Here is an 18,120-nt window from a genome sequence, read left to right as displayed (position 1 = left end):
TGAGTTGTACTCTTTGTGTTTTATTCCACAAATGTTAAATGTAAATGGGTACCAGGAGAGATTTAGAGCCACATCCACCAAAGAACAGTAAGTGATGGGAATTAACTGAAAGATTTAGAAATTTACATGAGGAAAATGAGAGTAGTTATTTTAAATACTAGAGATATTTATAAAAATCAGGAGGGTGCTGGGCTAAGTGGTACACACCTCTTTAATCCTAGCACTCTGGAGGCAGGTCTACATAGCGAGTTCCTAGAGAGCCAGGAACACAGCCTTCAAAAAAAAACCCAAACAAACAAACAAAAAACACAAACAAACAAACAAAAAACCACAAAAGCCCCCTTTAGCCTGGTGTGTTTCAAGTACCTTTAATCCCAGCACTTAGAAGAAGGCAGAGCAAAGAGGATTTCTCTAAGTTCGATGCCAACATGGGCTGTGTAGGGAGCACCAAGACAGCCAGGGCTCCATAGAGAGGACTCTGTCTCAAAAAAAGAAAAAAGAAAAAATTAGGAAGGTGGCTCATTGGTCAAGCACTTGCTGGGCATGTGCTCAGTGCTCAGCAGGGTCACAACAGTGAGTTACTCCTTCATCTTTGGCGTGTTGTCATACTTTTCGTTATTTATTTTGTCTGATTTATTTTTTTGAGATTTATTTTTACTTTATGTGTATATCTGCATTGCCAGTGGAGGCCAGTGAGGGCTGTGGAACCCCAGGAATCGTAGTTACAGGTGTTTTGAGCCACCATATGGGTGCTGAGAATCAAACCAGGGTCCTCTACAAGAGCAGCAAGTGCTTTTAACCACGCATCCGCCTCTTCAGCCCCTGGAGTCTACTTTTTTTTAACCCAGTTTCCCAGGCCATATATATGTCTCAGAAGCAGTTTATTTTTATCTTTTTATGGATTGTCTATTAAACTGATAAATCAGAACTCTCTCTGTGCATTATTAGACAGTGTTACTAAGAAACCGTTGTTAATTCAGGAATTATCACTTTTAGACTATGCTTTAAGGATACATTTCGGGCACTGATCTTACTAGGTCAAAGGCAAATTTTGTTTTGTTCTGGTTTTTTGAGACAGAGTTTCTCTGTGTAGCTTTAGCTGTCCTGGACTCACTTTGTCGACTCACAGAGATCCGCCTGTCTCTGTCTGCTGAGCGCTGGGATTAAAGGTGTGCGTGTGCCACAGCACCTGGCGGTAATTTATTTTTTATGATTCAGATTTATGAAGATACAAAACGGAATGCAGGGCAAACAACCAGCCTTGCTCTCTAATTAATTGAAGAAAACTACCTCCCAGTTTTGCCTTTTGGGGTTTCTATTAGTTGAAGCAATAGCAACAATAATAACATTAATTTGTCAAGGTCATGGTTAAACCTCTGTTATCTCTGAGAAAATTGTTAAAAGCCCTAGTGTTAGGTCGATGTGATCTGGAGAGACTATCCCGCTGCAGATTCTAAAGTCCCGAGTGTCACGGAATACTGTACAAACTGCCATGTGACGTTCTGTCTTACTTTGGCATTGTAGTGGCAATTCTGGCACTGTTTGCTTTCCCCTGTCTTTGGATGCTGTAACCTTAGCCAACTGAGGGAAAAAAAAACGTGCTTGCTCTTTGTCGCAAATTAATCTTCCAGTCATCAGGGAACTGGCTGTCTAGGTAAATCAGCCGTTTCTAAAGTGCTACACAACATTTTCTTTTACCCTTCAAGCAAATCTGCGCAACCTATTTCAGTATTTCTCGCTGCGCCTTCCGGTGCGGCCGAATATTTTGGGGGCTGTTCTTATTTCTCAGGCTTCCATTGGGCGTTTCAGCGTTGATCTCGCGAGCTATGATTGGCTGGTTCTTTTCCAGTCTAGACGTGTGATTGGCTGCCTGGGAGCCGAGGGGCGGGAGGCGCGAATTTGTCTGTGTGTAGCTGCATCTTCCCTGAGAGGAGGAGGAGGAGGAGGATCAGCGGTGGCTAGGCACCTGGCCGCGCCGTATCGTCCGGTGAGGGAGTACCTTCATATTCACGAGCTTTCCCTGTAGCTAGGCTCTGTGTGGCTCCTTCTCAAACGCCAGCCGGAGCCCGTAGCAGGCGAGTGGGAAGGAGGGCGAGGGGCGGGTTCTCAGGCCCCGCAGTGTGGCCGAATCTCTCGTTCCCTGGAGGCCTTGGCTGCGTGAGAGTTTGGAGAAGGGAAGCTGAGGAGCAGGGAGCCGGTCCTGACTTCGTGAACTCAGGCCAGTAAGTGGCCCTCGGTCCCCGCGGTACTTCTTGGCGGGAGACAGATGGATTTGTTCCCTCCCCGCCCCCCCTCCTTTTTTTTTTTGAGAGACAGGGTCTCACCCTGCAGCTTCGGCTTGCCTGGATCCAGCTATGTAGACCTGCCTGGACTCGATCTCACAGAGATCCACTTGCTTTTACCTCCCGATTGTGGAGGCCAAAAGTATGCGCCACCACACCCGGAAGTGTCTTTCTCTTTGGTGCATCCCACATTTTGAGAGGAATGTTGCCCACAGCTGCAGGCGTGGATTGCCATCTGGACTAATTTTAGTGAAACAGTATTATAGAGTTCTCGCTTCAGATTGAGAAGTTAGATTGCACTAAACTTCTGAGGGTTAAAGATAAAGAGTCAGCGATTGGATACTTTTTCTAAGAACATCTTTTATTTATTCTGACCGTTTCAGGCATGCGTACAATCTATCTTGATCATCTCCATCCCCATCACAACCCTTCACACTGGACCTCTTCAAATGCCCCTCCCGCCCACTGAATCTAATTAGTACTGCCTGCTGGGCTGTGGACGCCCCTGTTGGCTTGTTGATGTTGTGCAGGTCTTGTCTGACAGAACAATATTTAGAACTGGAAAATGTCTTAAGAGCAGTGCTTCTTTTGGAGCACAGGAGCTGTGGCTAAAGTTATCACTGACGTGGTGACCTGTTGAACATTCTGTCTTAACTGTCTCCATTCCCGGACTGAGTTTATCTTATTTATTTACAATTGCAAAAAGTCTTCAGTGCATAAAAGTGTCTGGGAGATTTGGGGATTCAAACAGTGGAATTCAAGTCCATTTTCTTTTTTCTTTTTTATTTCGAGACAGGATCTCTTTGTGTATCGCTGGCTGTCCTAGGCTCACTCTGTAGACCAGGCTGGCCTTGAACTCACAGGGATCCGCCTGCCTCTGCCTCTTGAGTGCTGGGATTAAAGGCGTGTACCACCAGGCCCGGCTCAAATCCGTTTTCTTGACTTCAGAATTAGCTGGCTCAGCAGATGAAGACACAACCAAGCTTGAAGACCTAGGTTTAATCCCACGTGGTGGGAGGAGAAAACCTGTTTTGAGGCCAGAACATTGACTTCTGACTTACACACGTGCACCATGCCATGCGGGTCCTCCTGCCCAAGTAAATTAAAAGATGCTTAAAAAAAAAAAAATGAAGAGAATCACAATGGAAAGATCCCCTTTTACTTACAACAACTCTTAAATCAGACATTGCTGCAGATAAGGATTTCAGACTGTAGAAGTTTTTATTTTTGTTTCTTTCAAGACAGAGTTTTGCCGTGTGTAGCCTTGGCTGTCCTGGAACTCACTTTGTAGACCAGGCTGGCCTCGAACTCACAGAGATCCACCTGCCTCTGCCTCCCAAGTGCTGGAATTAAAGGCGTGCGCCACCACGCCTGGCCAGACTAGAAGTTTTAAACTGGTGAACCATACCTACGGCCTGTGCTGTTGCCTGCTCATCTGCTGCTGCTTTTTTCTTCTGACTAGGAAAATGTGAGAAGGGGAAGCAGGAATGTTCAGAATAAGAGAAGAAAAGAGTGGGGCTAGAGCAGACCTGCTCCAGAAATCTGTCGTTTCTGTAGGTTGGTTATATGTCATCTAGATTGTCACAGCGGTTTGTGTTGCATCTGCCACGTACTGTATGTGTTTACCTTATCTAACTTTCACAGCAGTGCTATAGGGGTTGTTTCTGTTACTATTCTCATGTTGAACCTGAGGACACAGAGTTCTGGAAAAGTTAAGTGGTTTGCCTAGAATCACATGACTAATAAATCATGGCGTAGGAGGAGTGTCGGTCCAGATCCGTCACCAAGTACATGCTCTTGACCCTGAGATTTATTTATAAGACTAAGGGAAAATTTTTTTATTTCCATTACTTTTGTACATGTGCTTACTAATTCCTGGTTTTTATTATCAGACTTCTGTTCTATTGCTGGGTGTCTGGTTTTCTTTGACTGGCATTATTTCACTACTTAAACTAGTGTGTGTGTGTGTGTGTGTGTGTGTGTGTGTATGTGTGTGTGTGTATGTGTGTGTGTGTGTGTGTGTGTGTGTGTGTGTGTGTGCATGCCCGATGAATTCAAGTTATTGTGGAAGCCAGATAAGGGTGTGAGAGTTCTTGGAGCTGAAGTCACAGGCATCTGTGAGGTGTCTGATGTGGGTGCTGGGAATCCTCTCTCCAGCCCCTCCATATTGAGCTCTATTGTTTCTGTTGTAGAGAGGTGCCTGAAGTAAGGAAGAAAGCAGGATGTCCTCAGTGTCGTCTGAATACACCATTGGCGGGGTGAAGATCAGCTTTCCTTGTAAAGCTTACCCGGCACAGCTTGCCATGATGAACTCTGTAAGTGTTTTATAGCCGTTCGAGTCTTCATCAAGATGCTGTAGCTGATGACTCCAAATGTTCACTGAGTTTATAACTATTCTTGGGTACAAAATGATGGCTAATGTTTGCTAATGTTTGTTTGGTTCATTTGGCAGCGCATCTAACTTCCAGGAAAGTGATATCAATCACTCCTAACCTGTGTGTGTTTGGGTTAGGATGTCAGGGAGAGCATCAGAAAAACATTTTCAGCTCCTTTGGAATTTCAATTTTTATTCTTTTTTTTTTCCCTCAAGATAAGGTTTCTCTGTGTAGCCTTGGCTGTCCTGGTCTACTCGATTTGTAGACCAAGCTAGCCTCGAACTCACAGCAATCCGCCTGCCTCTGCCTCCTGAGTGCTGGGATTAAAGGCGTACACCACCACTTATTCTTCATTTTTACTGCATTTCGAATTTCTATTCAAAATTATTATAACAACTTGTCCTGCTAGTGGTATCTCCCATTAAGTTTTTCCTCATAGGCGGTCCTGGGTATTAGTGTATTACACTTCTTTGTTTGCTTGCTTTTGTGCTTTAGATCATTTTTATGTGTAGCAGTGTTTTGCCTGCAGGTGTGTCTGTGCACCACGTGTGTGCCTGAGGCCTGGGAGGGACAGATTAGGGTGTGAGACCACCTGGAGCAGGAGTCACAGGTGGTTGTAAGCTGCTGCATGGTGCTGGGAATTGAACCTGGGTCTTCTGCAAGGCAACTACTGCCCTTAAATGCTAAGGCCACCTCTCTAGCACGTATTACAGTTCTGTAGAAACAGTTTGCGGTCGCCTAATTAAATATAAGTTGCTTTTACAATTCCCTGTGCTTGATGTGCTTGTAAAACCAGCAGACTGTTCAGAAGTGTAAAGGGATGAAGTCTAGATTTAACAAACTTCTCTAGTTCTTAGGCTCTTGCTGTTTCCTGCAGTGCATCTTGACTCTTCTGTGCGCTTCCATTTGTGTTTCTATTTGATGGAGAGAGAGCTAATAAAGTTATCGTTTATTGTCTCTTTCTTTTTAAAAATTGGCTTCTTTGTCCACAGATTGTCAGAGGACTAAACAGCAGCCAACATTGCTTGTTGGAGAGTCCCACAGGAAGTGGAAAAAGTTTAGCTTTACTTTGTTCTGCATTAGCATGGCAGCAATCTCATAATGGTAAGTAGTTCTTAAAAAACAACAACAACAACAAAAAAGTATCATAGTCAAATGTGGTGGTGCACACCTGTAATCCCAGCACTCAGGAGGCAGAGGCGGGTGGATAATTGTGAGTTTGAGGCCAGCCTGATCTACAGAGTCAGTCTCAGGGTAGCCAAAACTCTATGGAGAAACTCCGTCTGCTGTATTGAACTGTGGTCATCAGGCTCAGTGGCAAGTGTGTAAGTGTTTCTTGATACTTCAGGCTGCTAGTTAGGGGCCTGAGAAAAATAGAATAAAGCACACCTTATTCAGACCGGGTCAAATGTTGTTCTAACTGATTTAAATAATCTCTGTTAAGACATTTCTTCAAGTTGTAAAGAAATAGCTTGGTGGTGGTAGCGAACACCTGTAATCCCAGCACTCGGGAGGTAGAGACAGGAAGATCTCTGTGAGTTCAAGGCCAGCTTGGTCTACAGAGTCAGTCCCAGGGTAGCCAAAGCTCTACAGAGAAACTATCTTAAAAAACAAACAAACAAACAAACAAACAAAAAGGTGAGGAAATCTGTGCCAGGTATGGTGATACACATGTATAATTCTAGTACTCAGGCAAGAGGATTGTTGCAAGTTCAAGGCCAACCTGTTCTACATAGCAAATTGCAGGCCAGCTAAGGCTGTATAGCACCCCTCCTCCCAAAACACACACACACACACACACACACACACACACACACACACACACACAAACACACACACGCAAGAGAAAGTTTCTCCAAAAGAAGTTGAATACATCGAAATTAACTCTTAAATAAAATTAACACAATTTAGTCCTTTTACTCGGTCCTGCAGAGATTATATGAACATTTAGAGTTCTTATGAAAATGATTTGATGATAATTTGTATTTAATACCAGATGGAGCTCTAATGATGCTGATACATATGCTAATTGCTTGAATATATTTGCTTACCTGACTCTCATTACATTAAAATGTGGAATGTAGAAAGAGGAAAAGACAGAAACACTGGCTTAGTGGTATATGCTAGTAAGAAGAGGGCGGTGAGTTAGAGCCAGCCTGGCTGCATCGCAAGACCCTCGTTCTAATAAATAAGTGAACAAATAACTGATTCTACTTGCTCTGCTTGTTTGCATGCCAGATAAATAAAAGCTTATTGTAATAATGCTTGTATGAATTCCTATTATGTCCCATTATGGTAATTGCCAGAGTTACACAGTGTGACCTTGTCTCAAAAAGCCACAAACTTAGCTAGGATTTAGCATGTGCGCCTGCATTCCTAGCACCCAGGAAGCTGAGGCCCGAGAGTCAGGAATTTGAAGGAAGCCTGGGATACAGCAAGAATCTGTCTTAAAAAACCAAACGCGGGGGCTGGAGAGATGGCTCAGAGGTTATCCTAACTGACTGCTCTTCCTGAGGTCCTGAGTTCAATTCCCAGCAACCTCATGGTGGCTCATAACAGTCTATTATGAGATCTGGTGCCCTCTTCTGGCATGCAGGCATACATGGAGGTGAAACACTGTGTACATAATAAATAAAATCTTAAAAAACAAAAACAAAACCAACCTCTAGTCCTGGGCTGTGGGTGTAGCTCAGTGGTATACCACTTAGCTAGCATGTGCAAGGTCCATGGTTCAGTGCTCAGTACTCAGAACTAAGAAAGTAAATAACATGTACACCCGTATAACAAAGATGCTGGGGTACAGACTCCCCTCACACCCTTTTCTACCAGTGAGTTCTGGACTTAAGTGTTTGTAAATCCCCACAGGTAATTCTGAATTAATGCTTCTGTTTGTAAAAGCTAGGGCTTTGAGGTAAAAATGTGCTTTTAAGTATTCCATATATTTGCTGATAAAGAGCTACTGTGTGTATGTAAGGGTCTTGTGCTAGATGCCCTGGAGCTAGAGTGAGGGGGTTGGGAGCCTCCCGGTGTTTGTGCTGGAAACTGAGCTTGAGGCCTCTGGAAGAGCAAGGATTGTCCTTAACTTCTGCATCATCTCTCCAGACCCAAGACTTTGTACTCTTAATAACAAATCTGAAATACAGTGCTGAATATTTTTCAGGTACATAAATAGATAAGTTCTACCTAAAGTATTAGAAGAAGGTGAAGATAATCATAGGTATGTGTATGTGTATATAGACACATTGTTAAAGACAATGTTCGAGCTGACAGGATGGCATCTGAGTTGAAGCCTGACCTCTAAGCCTGGTGACCCGATGTCAATCTTTAGAGCCCACCTGGTGGAAAGAAAGAACTGACTCCTGCATGTTATTCCCTGACCTCCACATGCACACAATGGCGTGTACACACATGCACATACACATGCACATACACATACACAAGCATAAGAAAAAAGAAATGTTGTGTTAGTGCTAGTGCATGGTAACAAGGAGTGGGCATGATGGCTCAGTGGTAAAGGTGCCATCCCCGGGACCACGTGGTAGAGGGAGAGAGCTGATTCCTGCAGATTGTCCTCTGTCCTCGACACATATGCCATAGCATGTATGTACCCACTTCCTTACATTAAAATAGATGATAGATGTAAGAAAAGACTGTTAACAAGGGGCTGGAGAGGTGGCTCAGAGGTTAAGAGCACTGGCTGCCCTCTGAAAGGTCCTGAGTTCAGTTCCCAGCAACCCTGGGGTGGCTCACAACCATCCGTAATGAGATCTGGTGCCCTCTTCTGGCCTGCAGGAGTTACATGCAGGTAAAACCGTGCATACATAATAAATAAATAAACAAACCTTTAACAAAAAGGCTTAACAAAAAGTAAACATTTTATGATCTTTTGATTGTCCCTTTTAGCTACTATTGGTGTTGTTCTTTGGGGGAAACTGATACTTGTAGTTAATTGAAATTTAATGGCAGTTATCTGGGAAATGCTTTTGTGTTGCAAATGAGTAAACAATGTCATTAGTATATTAAAAACATTTAATATGTTTTCCTCTTTCTGTTTTTGTTGGCATATGTTAGTTATAGATAGTGGGCTTTATTATGAGATTTTCTTTTATGCACGTATATAGTGTGTTTTCATGCTGCCTTTTTTTTTTCTCCTGAGGCAGGGTTTTACTATGCAGTCTGGGGTGGCTTTCAGTTCAAGCTCCTCCTACCTGAGCCTCCCGAATGGAGGCTTACACATGTGAATGACTGTGCTTGTTTATGATTGATTACCTTTTTAAAAGGATATGAGCTGTGCACGTGGATATCATGTGGGCTCTCAATGTAGACACTCGATTTATTTTAAAAGGATTTATTTTTTATATTATGTGTGAGTCTATTTTCTTGCATGTATATGCACCACATGCAGGCTTGGTGCCTGAGCAGCCCAGATGAAAGCATTGGGCCATCTGGAACTGTAGTTACAGATGCTTGTGGGCAGCCATGTGGGTACTGGAAATTGAATTGGTAACCTCTGCGAGAGCAGCAAATGCTATTAACTGCTAATCTATCTCTTCAGCCCTCATACTGTAATTTTAAAAGCTATATTTAGCTATCTTAACTACTTGTTTATTGGACTTGAATTTTGTGTTAAAATCTGCCTTGATACTTGTATCAGAATCTGTAGGTGATAGAATGTTTCTAGTTGATTTTTGTCGTTTGTTTGTTGAGACAAGATTTCTCTATGTAGCCCTAGCTTGTCCTGGAACTTGCTCTGTAGACCAGGCTGGCCTTGAGCTCACAGATTGACCTGCCTCTGCCTCCTGAGTTCTGGGAGGAAAGGTGTGTGCCCCCTGGATGTGGCTGGATGTGGTGGTGCACACCTTTATCCCAGCCCTGTGGACAGTGACAATCCTTATCTTTATTATTTAGCATACTGAAATTTCAAATTCTTCCTCTAGGGAAATAGCAGCGACAGAGCCTATACTTTTCATTTCTGTTTCAGTCCTTTTTTGCTTGACTTTGAAATGAGTCTCAATATAAATGAACACAAGAGTGGTTGTACTATTAATTTCACTATTAATCTTTGATATTATATTTTTGTAGTTTATAAATTGATAGCATTCCTGTGTACACCACAGGCATAGCTTTTCTGTTTTGACTTGACACTGTAGATAGGGTTCAGGGAGAATACTTTCCTTAGTTTGATCTTGAAACCTGAGAAACTTCCAATCCTTGGTGAACTGCGATGGTTGCTTACTATTCATTTAATTGGTAATATTGTAAATAGAGGTTTGTTTTGTTTTGTTTTGTTTTTTTAGGGAAGCCATTGGATGAGGGCGTGAATAAAAAAGCTAAGGTGCCATCGTCCTGCTGTTGTGCATGCCATTCAAAGAATTTTACGTACAGTGACACGAACCTGGGTACTTCACCTCATTTCAGTAGTCCCAGCAAACCGTCCCCTGAGAGCAATGGAGTCTCATCACCATGCCGTGGTAAATTATATCTTGCTTGTGTCTGTTGCAGTCTGTAATTAGAACCTTAGTTATTATCACCAGGGAGCTTACTTTGGGTAAATTTAGCTAGTATATTTATGCATTTCTACCTAATTTCCTTGGGAAAATTTAAAATTAATTAATTAATTTTGTGTGCATGAATATTTGTCTACAATGTATGTCTGTGTACCACATGTGTGCCTCTTGGCCTCAGATGTCCAGGGACTGGAGTTTCAGTTCCCCTGAAATTCTTTAAAAAAAAATTTTTTTTTTTTTTATGCGACATACATGCCAGAGCACTCATGTGGTTGTCAGAGGACAACTTGCTAGTGTTGGTTCTCTCCTTCTGCTATGTGGGTTCTAGGAATTGAACTCAGGTCATTGGTCTTGACTGCCAGTGCATTTATACACTGAGCCTCTCTGAAATTTTTTACATTATATTTATTTATTTTTGCCGCTGGTAATGAAACTTCAAGCTTCATGCATGTCAAATAATGTGTTTTGAATTAAACAGTGTGTCCTAATGGAATAATTTTATCTTAACATTGATTGCTCAAAAGCCCTTGGATTTAAAAAAAATATTTCATTTAATTTTAATTTGTGTGCACTGGTGTGAAGGTGTAAGATATTGGAGTTAGAGACAGCTGTGAGCTGCCATGTGGGTGATGGGAATTGAACTCGGGTCCTTTAGAAGAGCAGGCAATGCTCTTAACCACTAAGCCATCTCTCCAGCCTCAACCCTTGGACTTTTTAATTTGTGTTCTCTCTTTAATTACTGAGCTATTTTTCTGGATTAACTCCCCCTCTCTTTTCCCCTAGTAGTCTTTTCTCTGTATTGTCTTCTGAGAGCATTAATGAGCTTTCTTCTTTATGGAGGTAGAGTTATACATGTGCTCCTATGTCTGCCTTTTACTTGATATTGTACTGGTAAGAATATATTGCTGCTATTCTTTCACTTTATTTTCTTGTATTAGTATACCAGTATGCACTCATCTTTTCTACAGTAGTCAGACAATTGAATTGTTTCCACTTTTATTTCTTGTTCGTATGAGTATAAACATATTTTCTATTGTATACATACCTAGGAATGGAATGGTTATATCATGTACTATCCGCTGTGGTAGAGAGTATCAACAGTTTTCCAAATTTTGTGCTCTTTCCTCTAGCCCTTCCTGAATAATGCAGGCATACCTTACTTTACTGTGCCTTGTGTGGATACTTTATTCTTTTCAAATCAAAAGCCTGTGGTAACTGTTTTTGTTTGTTTGTTTGTTTCTTGTTTTTGTTTTTGTTTTTGTTTTGAGACAGGGTTTCTCTGTGTAGCCTTGGCTGTCCTAGACTCACTTTGTAGACCAGGCTGGCCTCGAACTCACAGAGATCCACCTGCCTCTGCAGAGCCCTGTATAATAAATAAATAAATAAATAAATAAATAAATAAATAAATACCTCAAACTCACAGAGATCTGCCTGCCTCTGCAGAGCCCTTTATAATAAATAAATAAATAAATAAATCTTAAAAAAAAAAAGAAAAGGTCCATCAGAAATGGGAAGAGCTAATTGATAGTGGATAATGCAGAGTGAAAAAATTGTGCTATGGACAATGAGAAAAAGGAAATGTGTTTGCTGTGGTTTCCGAAAACAGGATGTTGTGTTTTTCAGCATTGAAATTATACTTAAGAATTTTTGAAGTAAAATGGCAAATCTGTGGAACCTAAGCTTTGCAAGTTACTAACTTTGTAATGTTGAGCAGATTTCTGTAAAATTCCCTGTTCACTTTGGTAAAGTGGGAGTAGTTTTTATAGTTTAGGAGGTAGGAGGTTTTTGATGGTTTTAAGCATGAGCTTTCAGCGTTGTGAGATTAAGCTGTTCTAGGCATTTTATTCTCTGAACAGTATTTATGACCTAAAGAGCAGGATGGCCCTCAGGAGGGAAGGAGCATAGAGCTTCCACAGAGCGAAGGAACACTTGCCGCGCCCTGGGGGACTTAGTTTGCGTATTTTGTCAGGGTCCCTTGCGTTAGGGATTGAACCTACGGCTTCCCACGTGCCAGGCAACTGCTTTACCAACTGAGCTACACTTCTAGCCCTTACGCTTGTATTTCCTAAGCCCTAAGTTATAGGGCTGCAAAACATGAGTCTGTGTGAAAAACAAACTGGGTGTTTCCTGTTAAGTGCTTGTTGTATTTATGGTAAAAGTAAATTGATTGATAAAAAGTTAAAAATAATACCTTGCTGGATGTCTTGGCACTTATCTTTAATTTCGTAGGCAGAAGCAGGTTGGTTTCTTTGAGTTTGAGGCTAGCCTGGTCTTTGTAGGGAATTCCAGGCCACCCATGGCTACATAGCATGGGTGTATGCTATGTCTCAATCAACCAGCCAATGGAAAAAAAAAATCATAGGTTTTAAACTATATTATCAAATTTATAGAACTGTCTTAAATCTTGGTTTTCTTCTAAAAACTGTGTAGGATAAGTTTTTTTAAGCAATATTTTCATTCTAAATTTACCATATTTATTGTAAAATTAACTTTTCTATAAGACTCTCCTGAAAAAAATACTTTGGCTGCGAAGTTATCTGCCAAGAAACAGGCATCGGTACATAGAAATGAAGATGATGATTTTCAGGTAGAGAAGAAAAGAATCCGACCCTTAGAAACTACCCAGCAGGTAAGGAGTTCACTGTCTGTTAAAATAACCTAGCCATGTAGTTGGGCACCGGCCGAGAGTAGTTACATGTGTCATGGCTGTGAAGTAAATGCTCGTTTTCATTTCATTGTTACTTGCTACAGAGGAAGTTGTTAGTACAGCAGGCTGTTCACACTAACATAATCAAAGCAACTTCATGTTTTCTTATGCATGGAGAGTTTGATAGCATTTACTTAAGGCATATCCTAAACATATGGCAACTGTATGGTTTTTCAGAATTATCAATTTTCAAAATTACTAATACAATTTATTATATAAAAAATAGGTTTATGATGACACTTTTATACATGGGCATTACATGTTTCAGGCATAGTAAGACTCTTTCATCTCCCCACCCTGCTGGTCTTCTCTTACATGACACTTACTTCTTCTCTTACATCTTACTATTGCTTTTTAAAATTAAATGGATCCTATATGAAGACAGTATTAAAAATGCAGAGTGCTTCATGTTTTATTTTATCTTTGGCCTGCATGTGTGTATGCGCAACACATTTGTGCCTGGTGCCAGCAGAGGTCAGAAGAGGCTCCCAGATCCCCTGGAACTGGAGTTCTGGGGGATTGTGAACCACCGCGTGGGTGCTGAAATCGCTCTCCACCGCTAAACTATTTCTCCAACCTCTCATTACTGTACTTTTCAAACTTTTCATTACTTTTTACCTAATAAAGGCATTTTCTTTTGGTTCAAATACCTTTGATAGGAATTCTCACATTATAGAGAGCTTTGGCATTGGCAAGTTTAAGCATAATGACAAAGTTTACTTTTATTTATTGAGGTTTAATGTTGTTTTAGTGGTGTTTTTGCTATTTGTGCTTGTCAGGTATTGGACCCAGGTCCTCCAGCATGTAAGCATTTCTTCCCAGGGAGCTTTTAAGATTTGTCTTGAGACAGGATCTTCCTAGTTCCCCAGGCTGGCTTTAAACTCATGGTCCTTCCTTAGCGGTCTGCGTCACTGAGGTCTCAGACATGCAGCACACACGCCTGGCTCTTACACCACTACAACACACGCATGTTTCTAAAACTATAGACCTGAATTACCAGATACTTCATATGGAATGTACTTATTTTCCCCCCTGGTTTGTATTTACTTACTTATTTATTTATCCTCTCTCTTATTGCTCATGGACTGTACTTTTTGTAAAGGAACACATTTTTCTTGAAATGTATGCCACTTATAAAGGAGGGATTATTGATGAATTAACATGTTACTTGAATGTAAATGACTGAACACTTTCAGGTGGATATATGTAAATTGTGTGTGTTCTAGTTTTACATAGTTTAAATATATACCAGCAATTTCTGGAATTAAATCTTGTTTTTAGAGGTATAAACTAGCTTATTTTTTATAAAAGTATCAATTATGAATGAAGCTGGAATCTAGGATTTAGCTTAATTATTGATGTAGTTTCCAGTTAGGTATGTGCTTGGGATTTGCTATAATGCTGTATTTAATGTCTACGTGGTCTGACTATTTATAGGAAGATCATTATAATACTGTAATTTTTACACATTAATACTCAATGGGACCCAAGAGTTATTACTATATATTCTCTTTGACATAAATGGTGTTATGAAATCTCTATTTGTTTGGATTTTAAGTTTTTACTATTACTAAGTAGGAGTAAGAAAAGGGAATGTAGAGAAATCCACAGTCAGGCTGTCCTTCATCTGGTTCTGTGCTTATAGATGAGAAAACGCCACTGTTTGGAAAAGGACGTCCACCATTTGGATGCACGAGCAGCTTCAGAGCAGAGAGTCGAGCCTGCGTCTCCTGCAGGACAGACACGCTCCTCTTTGCAAAATGTGCGTATTTATGTTGTTGCTTAGTTTAAGGAAGGAGAACAGGGAGTTTTCTAATTCTGTTTTTGAAAGTAGAGAAAGAATAGCATGTTTTGAACAGTAGAAGAGCTCAAAGTCCTGAACAGTGCTGTTGTCTTTATGCTCACTAATGTGTGAGATGTAAGCCCCTCCTCTCTGTGTGTTTCCTGTGTGTAAAGTCAGTGAAAGAGCCGGTACTAAAAGAGTATCTGGACGGTCTTTTCTTTTTTCTTTCTTCTTTTTCTGTTTTGATGTTTGTTGTTTTCTAAAACTTTTAAAAATGTTCTCTCTCTCCCTCTCTCTCTCTCTCTCTCTCCCTCCCCCCTCCCCTCCTCCTCCCTCCCTCCATCCCTCGCTCTCTCTGTTTACCTGTGTGCACATGTGACTGCTAGTGATGGATGCCAGGTGTCTTCTTCCATTGCTTCTAATTAGAAAATATCACATGCATCTACCTGTGTCTTTATTGGGTGGGAGTGCATGCGTGCTGCTTCAGGCATGTGGAGGTTCTCTCCTGTTGTGTAGCTTCCCAAGATTGAACTCCAGGAAGAGGCCGTCAGAGCCCCTGGAATTGGAGGCACAGACACTTGTGAGCCAGGAGGTGGGTCTTGGGAACTGAACCTGAGTCCTCTAGAAGGGCAGCCAGTTGAGCTCTCTCTCCAGCTCTATTTTTATTTTTATTTTTTATGTTTTTGTTTTTATTATTTATATATTTTTTGCTAACTCAGGCCAGCTTGAACTTACTGTGTAGCCCAGGCTTGCCCCAATTTGTGATTCTTCTGCCTCATCCTCCTGGGTACATACATACTACAAGACTTAAGCTTCTGTTTTATCTTTTACTTTGTGTGTGTGTGTGTGTGTGTGTGTGTGTGTGAGAGAGAGAGAGAGAGAGAGAGAGAGAGAGAGAGAGAGAGAGAGAGAGAGAGAGAGAAAGAGAGAGAGACAGACTGGGTTTCTCTGTGTAGCCTTGGCTGTCCTGGACTCACTTTGTAGACCAGGCTGGCCTCGAACTCAAAGTGATCCGCCTGCCTCTGCCTCCCAAGTGCTGGGACTAAAGGTGTGCACCACCATACTTGGCTCTTTTTTTTTTTTTTTTTTTTAAGATTTTATTGTATTGGAGTTGGGAATGGCCAGGGACAAGTGAATCTGGCTATGTGATTCCCTAGAACTGGAATACAGGCAATTGTTAGCCACCTGTTGTGGATTCTGAGAACTGAATTTTGTGCCTCTGTAAGAACAACAAGCTTTCTTAATGGCTGAGCTATCTCTCTAGTCCTTTATCTTTTTTTATTTATTATGAATACAGTACACATCAGATCACATTATAGATGGTTGTGAACTACCATGTGGTTGCTGGGAATTGAACTCAGGACCTCTGGAAGAGCAGACAGTGCTCTTAACCACTGAGCCATCTCTCTAGGCCCCTTCTAGTCTTTTATCTTATATTTAAAACAAAACATAGTTTCTTGGCTATGATGCAAGCCATGGGAGGCTGATGCAGGAAGATCATGAGTTAAGAGATTGGCTTGGGACTCTCTTTTGAAACTAATCCCATGTCGAAAAGTGTTTGGGAGGGTAGATCTTGTTGCTCAGGATGGCCTTGAACTTATGGATTCTAGAAGTCCTTTTACCTCAGCTTCTCAAGGCCCTGGGAGTACAGTTGTGTGCCACAATGACTAGCTGGAGGTTTGGTTCTCTAGTTGTTAAATGAATGGACTCTGGTGGCTTGGAGAAATGGGTCCAAGCATTTGCTCTGCAAATGTGAGGACCTGAGCAAAAAGCTGGCTATGGGTGCTTGTGTCTGTAATGCCAGCATTGAGGTGGAGACAGGAGGCGTCTGAGAGCTGACTGGCCAGCCAGCCTAACCAAAATGGCAAGTTTCCAATGCAGTGAGAGACACTGTCTCAGGGAGGAAGAGACCTACCTACGTTCAGCTCTACGCTTACGGGCACACACCTGCACATTCACGAGCATGCGTCACACACAGAACATACAAAGATACATGCACATGCAAAAGGAATGGATACTGGAACCAACTGCCTGCGTGTGGATTTTTACATAAAATTGTGTGTTTAATATATATACAGATGGTGTTTGGTATCCTTACATATGCTAAATTTATTAATAAAGTTAATCTAATTACCATACTCACCTCACATGGTTTACATGCCTTTGTGTGGGTATAAGAACATGTGAAATCTAGTCGTAATGAATTTCTGATGTGTAGTAGAGTATAAACTAGAGTCATGTGTGTTCGTGGTACTTGTAGACTGGATTCATCCTGTGTGACTGAATCTTTGTGTCCTTGGAGCAGTGTCCTCACCTGAACTGCACTTCGTCATCTCTGGTCATCTCCTAGGGATTCTGTTCTTTGCTTCTCTGTATTTGACCTTTTAAGGTTTTTCATATAGGTGAAATTACAGTCTTTTTCTCCACTTGTGATTTATTTCACTCTGATATCCTCTAGGTTCATCTGTATTATAAGTGGCAGAATCTCCCCTTTAAAGGCTAAATAATGTCCCTCTTTGTATGTACTGTGTATGCCAGGCTTCTTTATCTATTAAAGTGTTAATCAGTAAATCTGTTTCTTTCTTTCTTTGTTCTGGAGTTCAGAATGCTGTTGAACGTCTTCAATGCCAGGCAAGTGCCCTAACACTGGCCTACACACAGCCTCAGCTCCCTGTCCTGCCTTGAAGAGCCTGAATTAAACTCGGCTCTTATTTGTGTATATGTCCTTGGTTACTTTTTTTAGACTCTTGGTATATTACCTAATTTTCCCACTTGCTAAGTGTAGAAACAAGTATCTGTCTCGCAGGCAGATATGAGGGTTACATTGTTACAGAGACATTAATGTATTTTAGAGCTTAAGGGGTACATAGTGGAAGAAACAGTAGCAACAGCATGCAGGTTAATGCTTGGGACCAGAATTGTAAGGGATTTTGCCATTTGTTTTTTCAGATTTTAAAATGTTTCTTAATATATATATAGATTGACTATTCCTTTCCTATCTGAGATGTTTGGTACTGAAGATGCTTCACATTTTTTAGTTTCCTAGATTTTAAAATATTCACATAGACTTTCTGTGCTGAGATGTCTTGTAATGAGACCCAAGTCTAACCATGAAAAATGTTTTATTAACAGGGCACACAGACATAACCTGAGGGTAAATTTCTATATCATGAAAAATGTTTCAGATACATGGGACACAGTCGTAACCTGAGGGTAAACGTCTATGTTTTCAGTTGTTTTTGTTTTGATAGTGACATACCACATGAGGACTGGTGTGGGGCTTACCACTGTCAGTGCTGATGCTTAGAACGATGTTAAGAATGTATGCTTGTGTTCCAGTATTCTTTTTTTTTTTTTTTTTTTTTTTCAAGACAGAGTTTCTCTATGTAGCCTTGGCTGTCCTGGACTCGCTTTGTAGACCAGGCTGGCCTCGAACTCACAGCTATCCGCCTGCCTCTGCCTCCCG

The 18,120-nt window shown here is 41.2% G+C and overlaps 1 protein-coding gene across 4 annotated transcripts in view; it reads left to right on the top strand.

Moving 5' to 3' along the window:
• The first annotated feature begins 1,907 nt into the window (after nucleotides 1–1,907).
• BRIP1 (BRCA1 interacting DNA helicase 1) overlaps nucleotides 1,908–18,120 on the top strand; it is a 127,363-nt gene continuing 111,150 nt past the window's right edge. The window contains exons 1-7 of one of the 4 annotated variants that reach the window (XM_084803255.1): nucleotides 1,929–1,987; nucleotides 3,745–3,839; nucleotides 4,475–4,597; nucleotides 5,650–5,761; nucleotides 9,955–10,128; nucleotides 12,666–12,793; nucleotides 14,517–14,633. In XM_084803255.1, coding sequence (XP_084659381.1) covers nucleotides 4,505–4,597; nucleotides 5,650–5,761; nucleotides 9,955–10,128; nucleotides 12,666–12,793; nucleotides 14,517–14,633 — 624 coding nt within the window. In that variant the 5' untranslated portion in view covers nucleotides 1,929–1,987; nucleotides 3,745–3,839; nucleotides 4,475–4,504. Of the gene's footprint in view, nucleotides 2,223–3,744; nucleotides 3,840–4,474; nucleotides 4,598–5,649; nucleotides 5,762–9,954; nucleotides 10,129–12,665; nucleotides 12,794–14,516; nucleotides 14,634–18,120 lie in introns of all 4 variants that reach the window. The other 3 variants (XM_084803254.1, XM_084803256.1, XM_084803257.1) reach the window with 3 other exon arrangements.

The sequence above is a fragment of the Acomys minous genome (assembly GCF_964271855.1).
Source record: "Acomys minous genome assembly, chromosome: 12".
NCBI lineage: Eukaryota > Metazoa > Chordata > Mammalia > Rodentia > Muridae > Acomys > Acomys minous.
The sequence above is the reverse complement of the archived record's forward strand: the minus strand, read 5'-3'. Positions and strand labels throughout refer to the sequence as shown.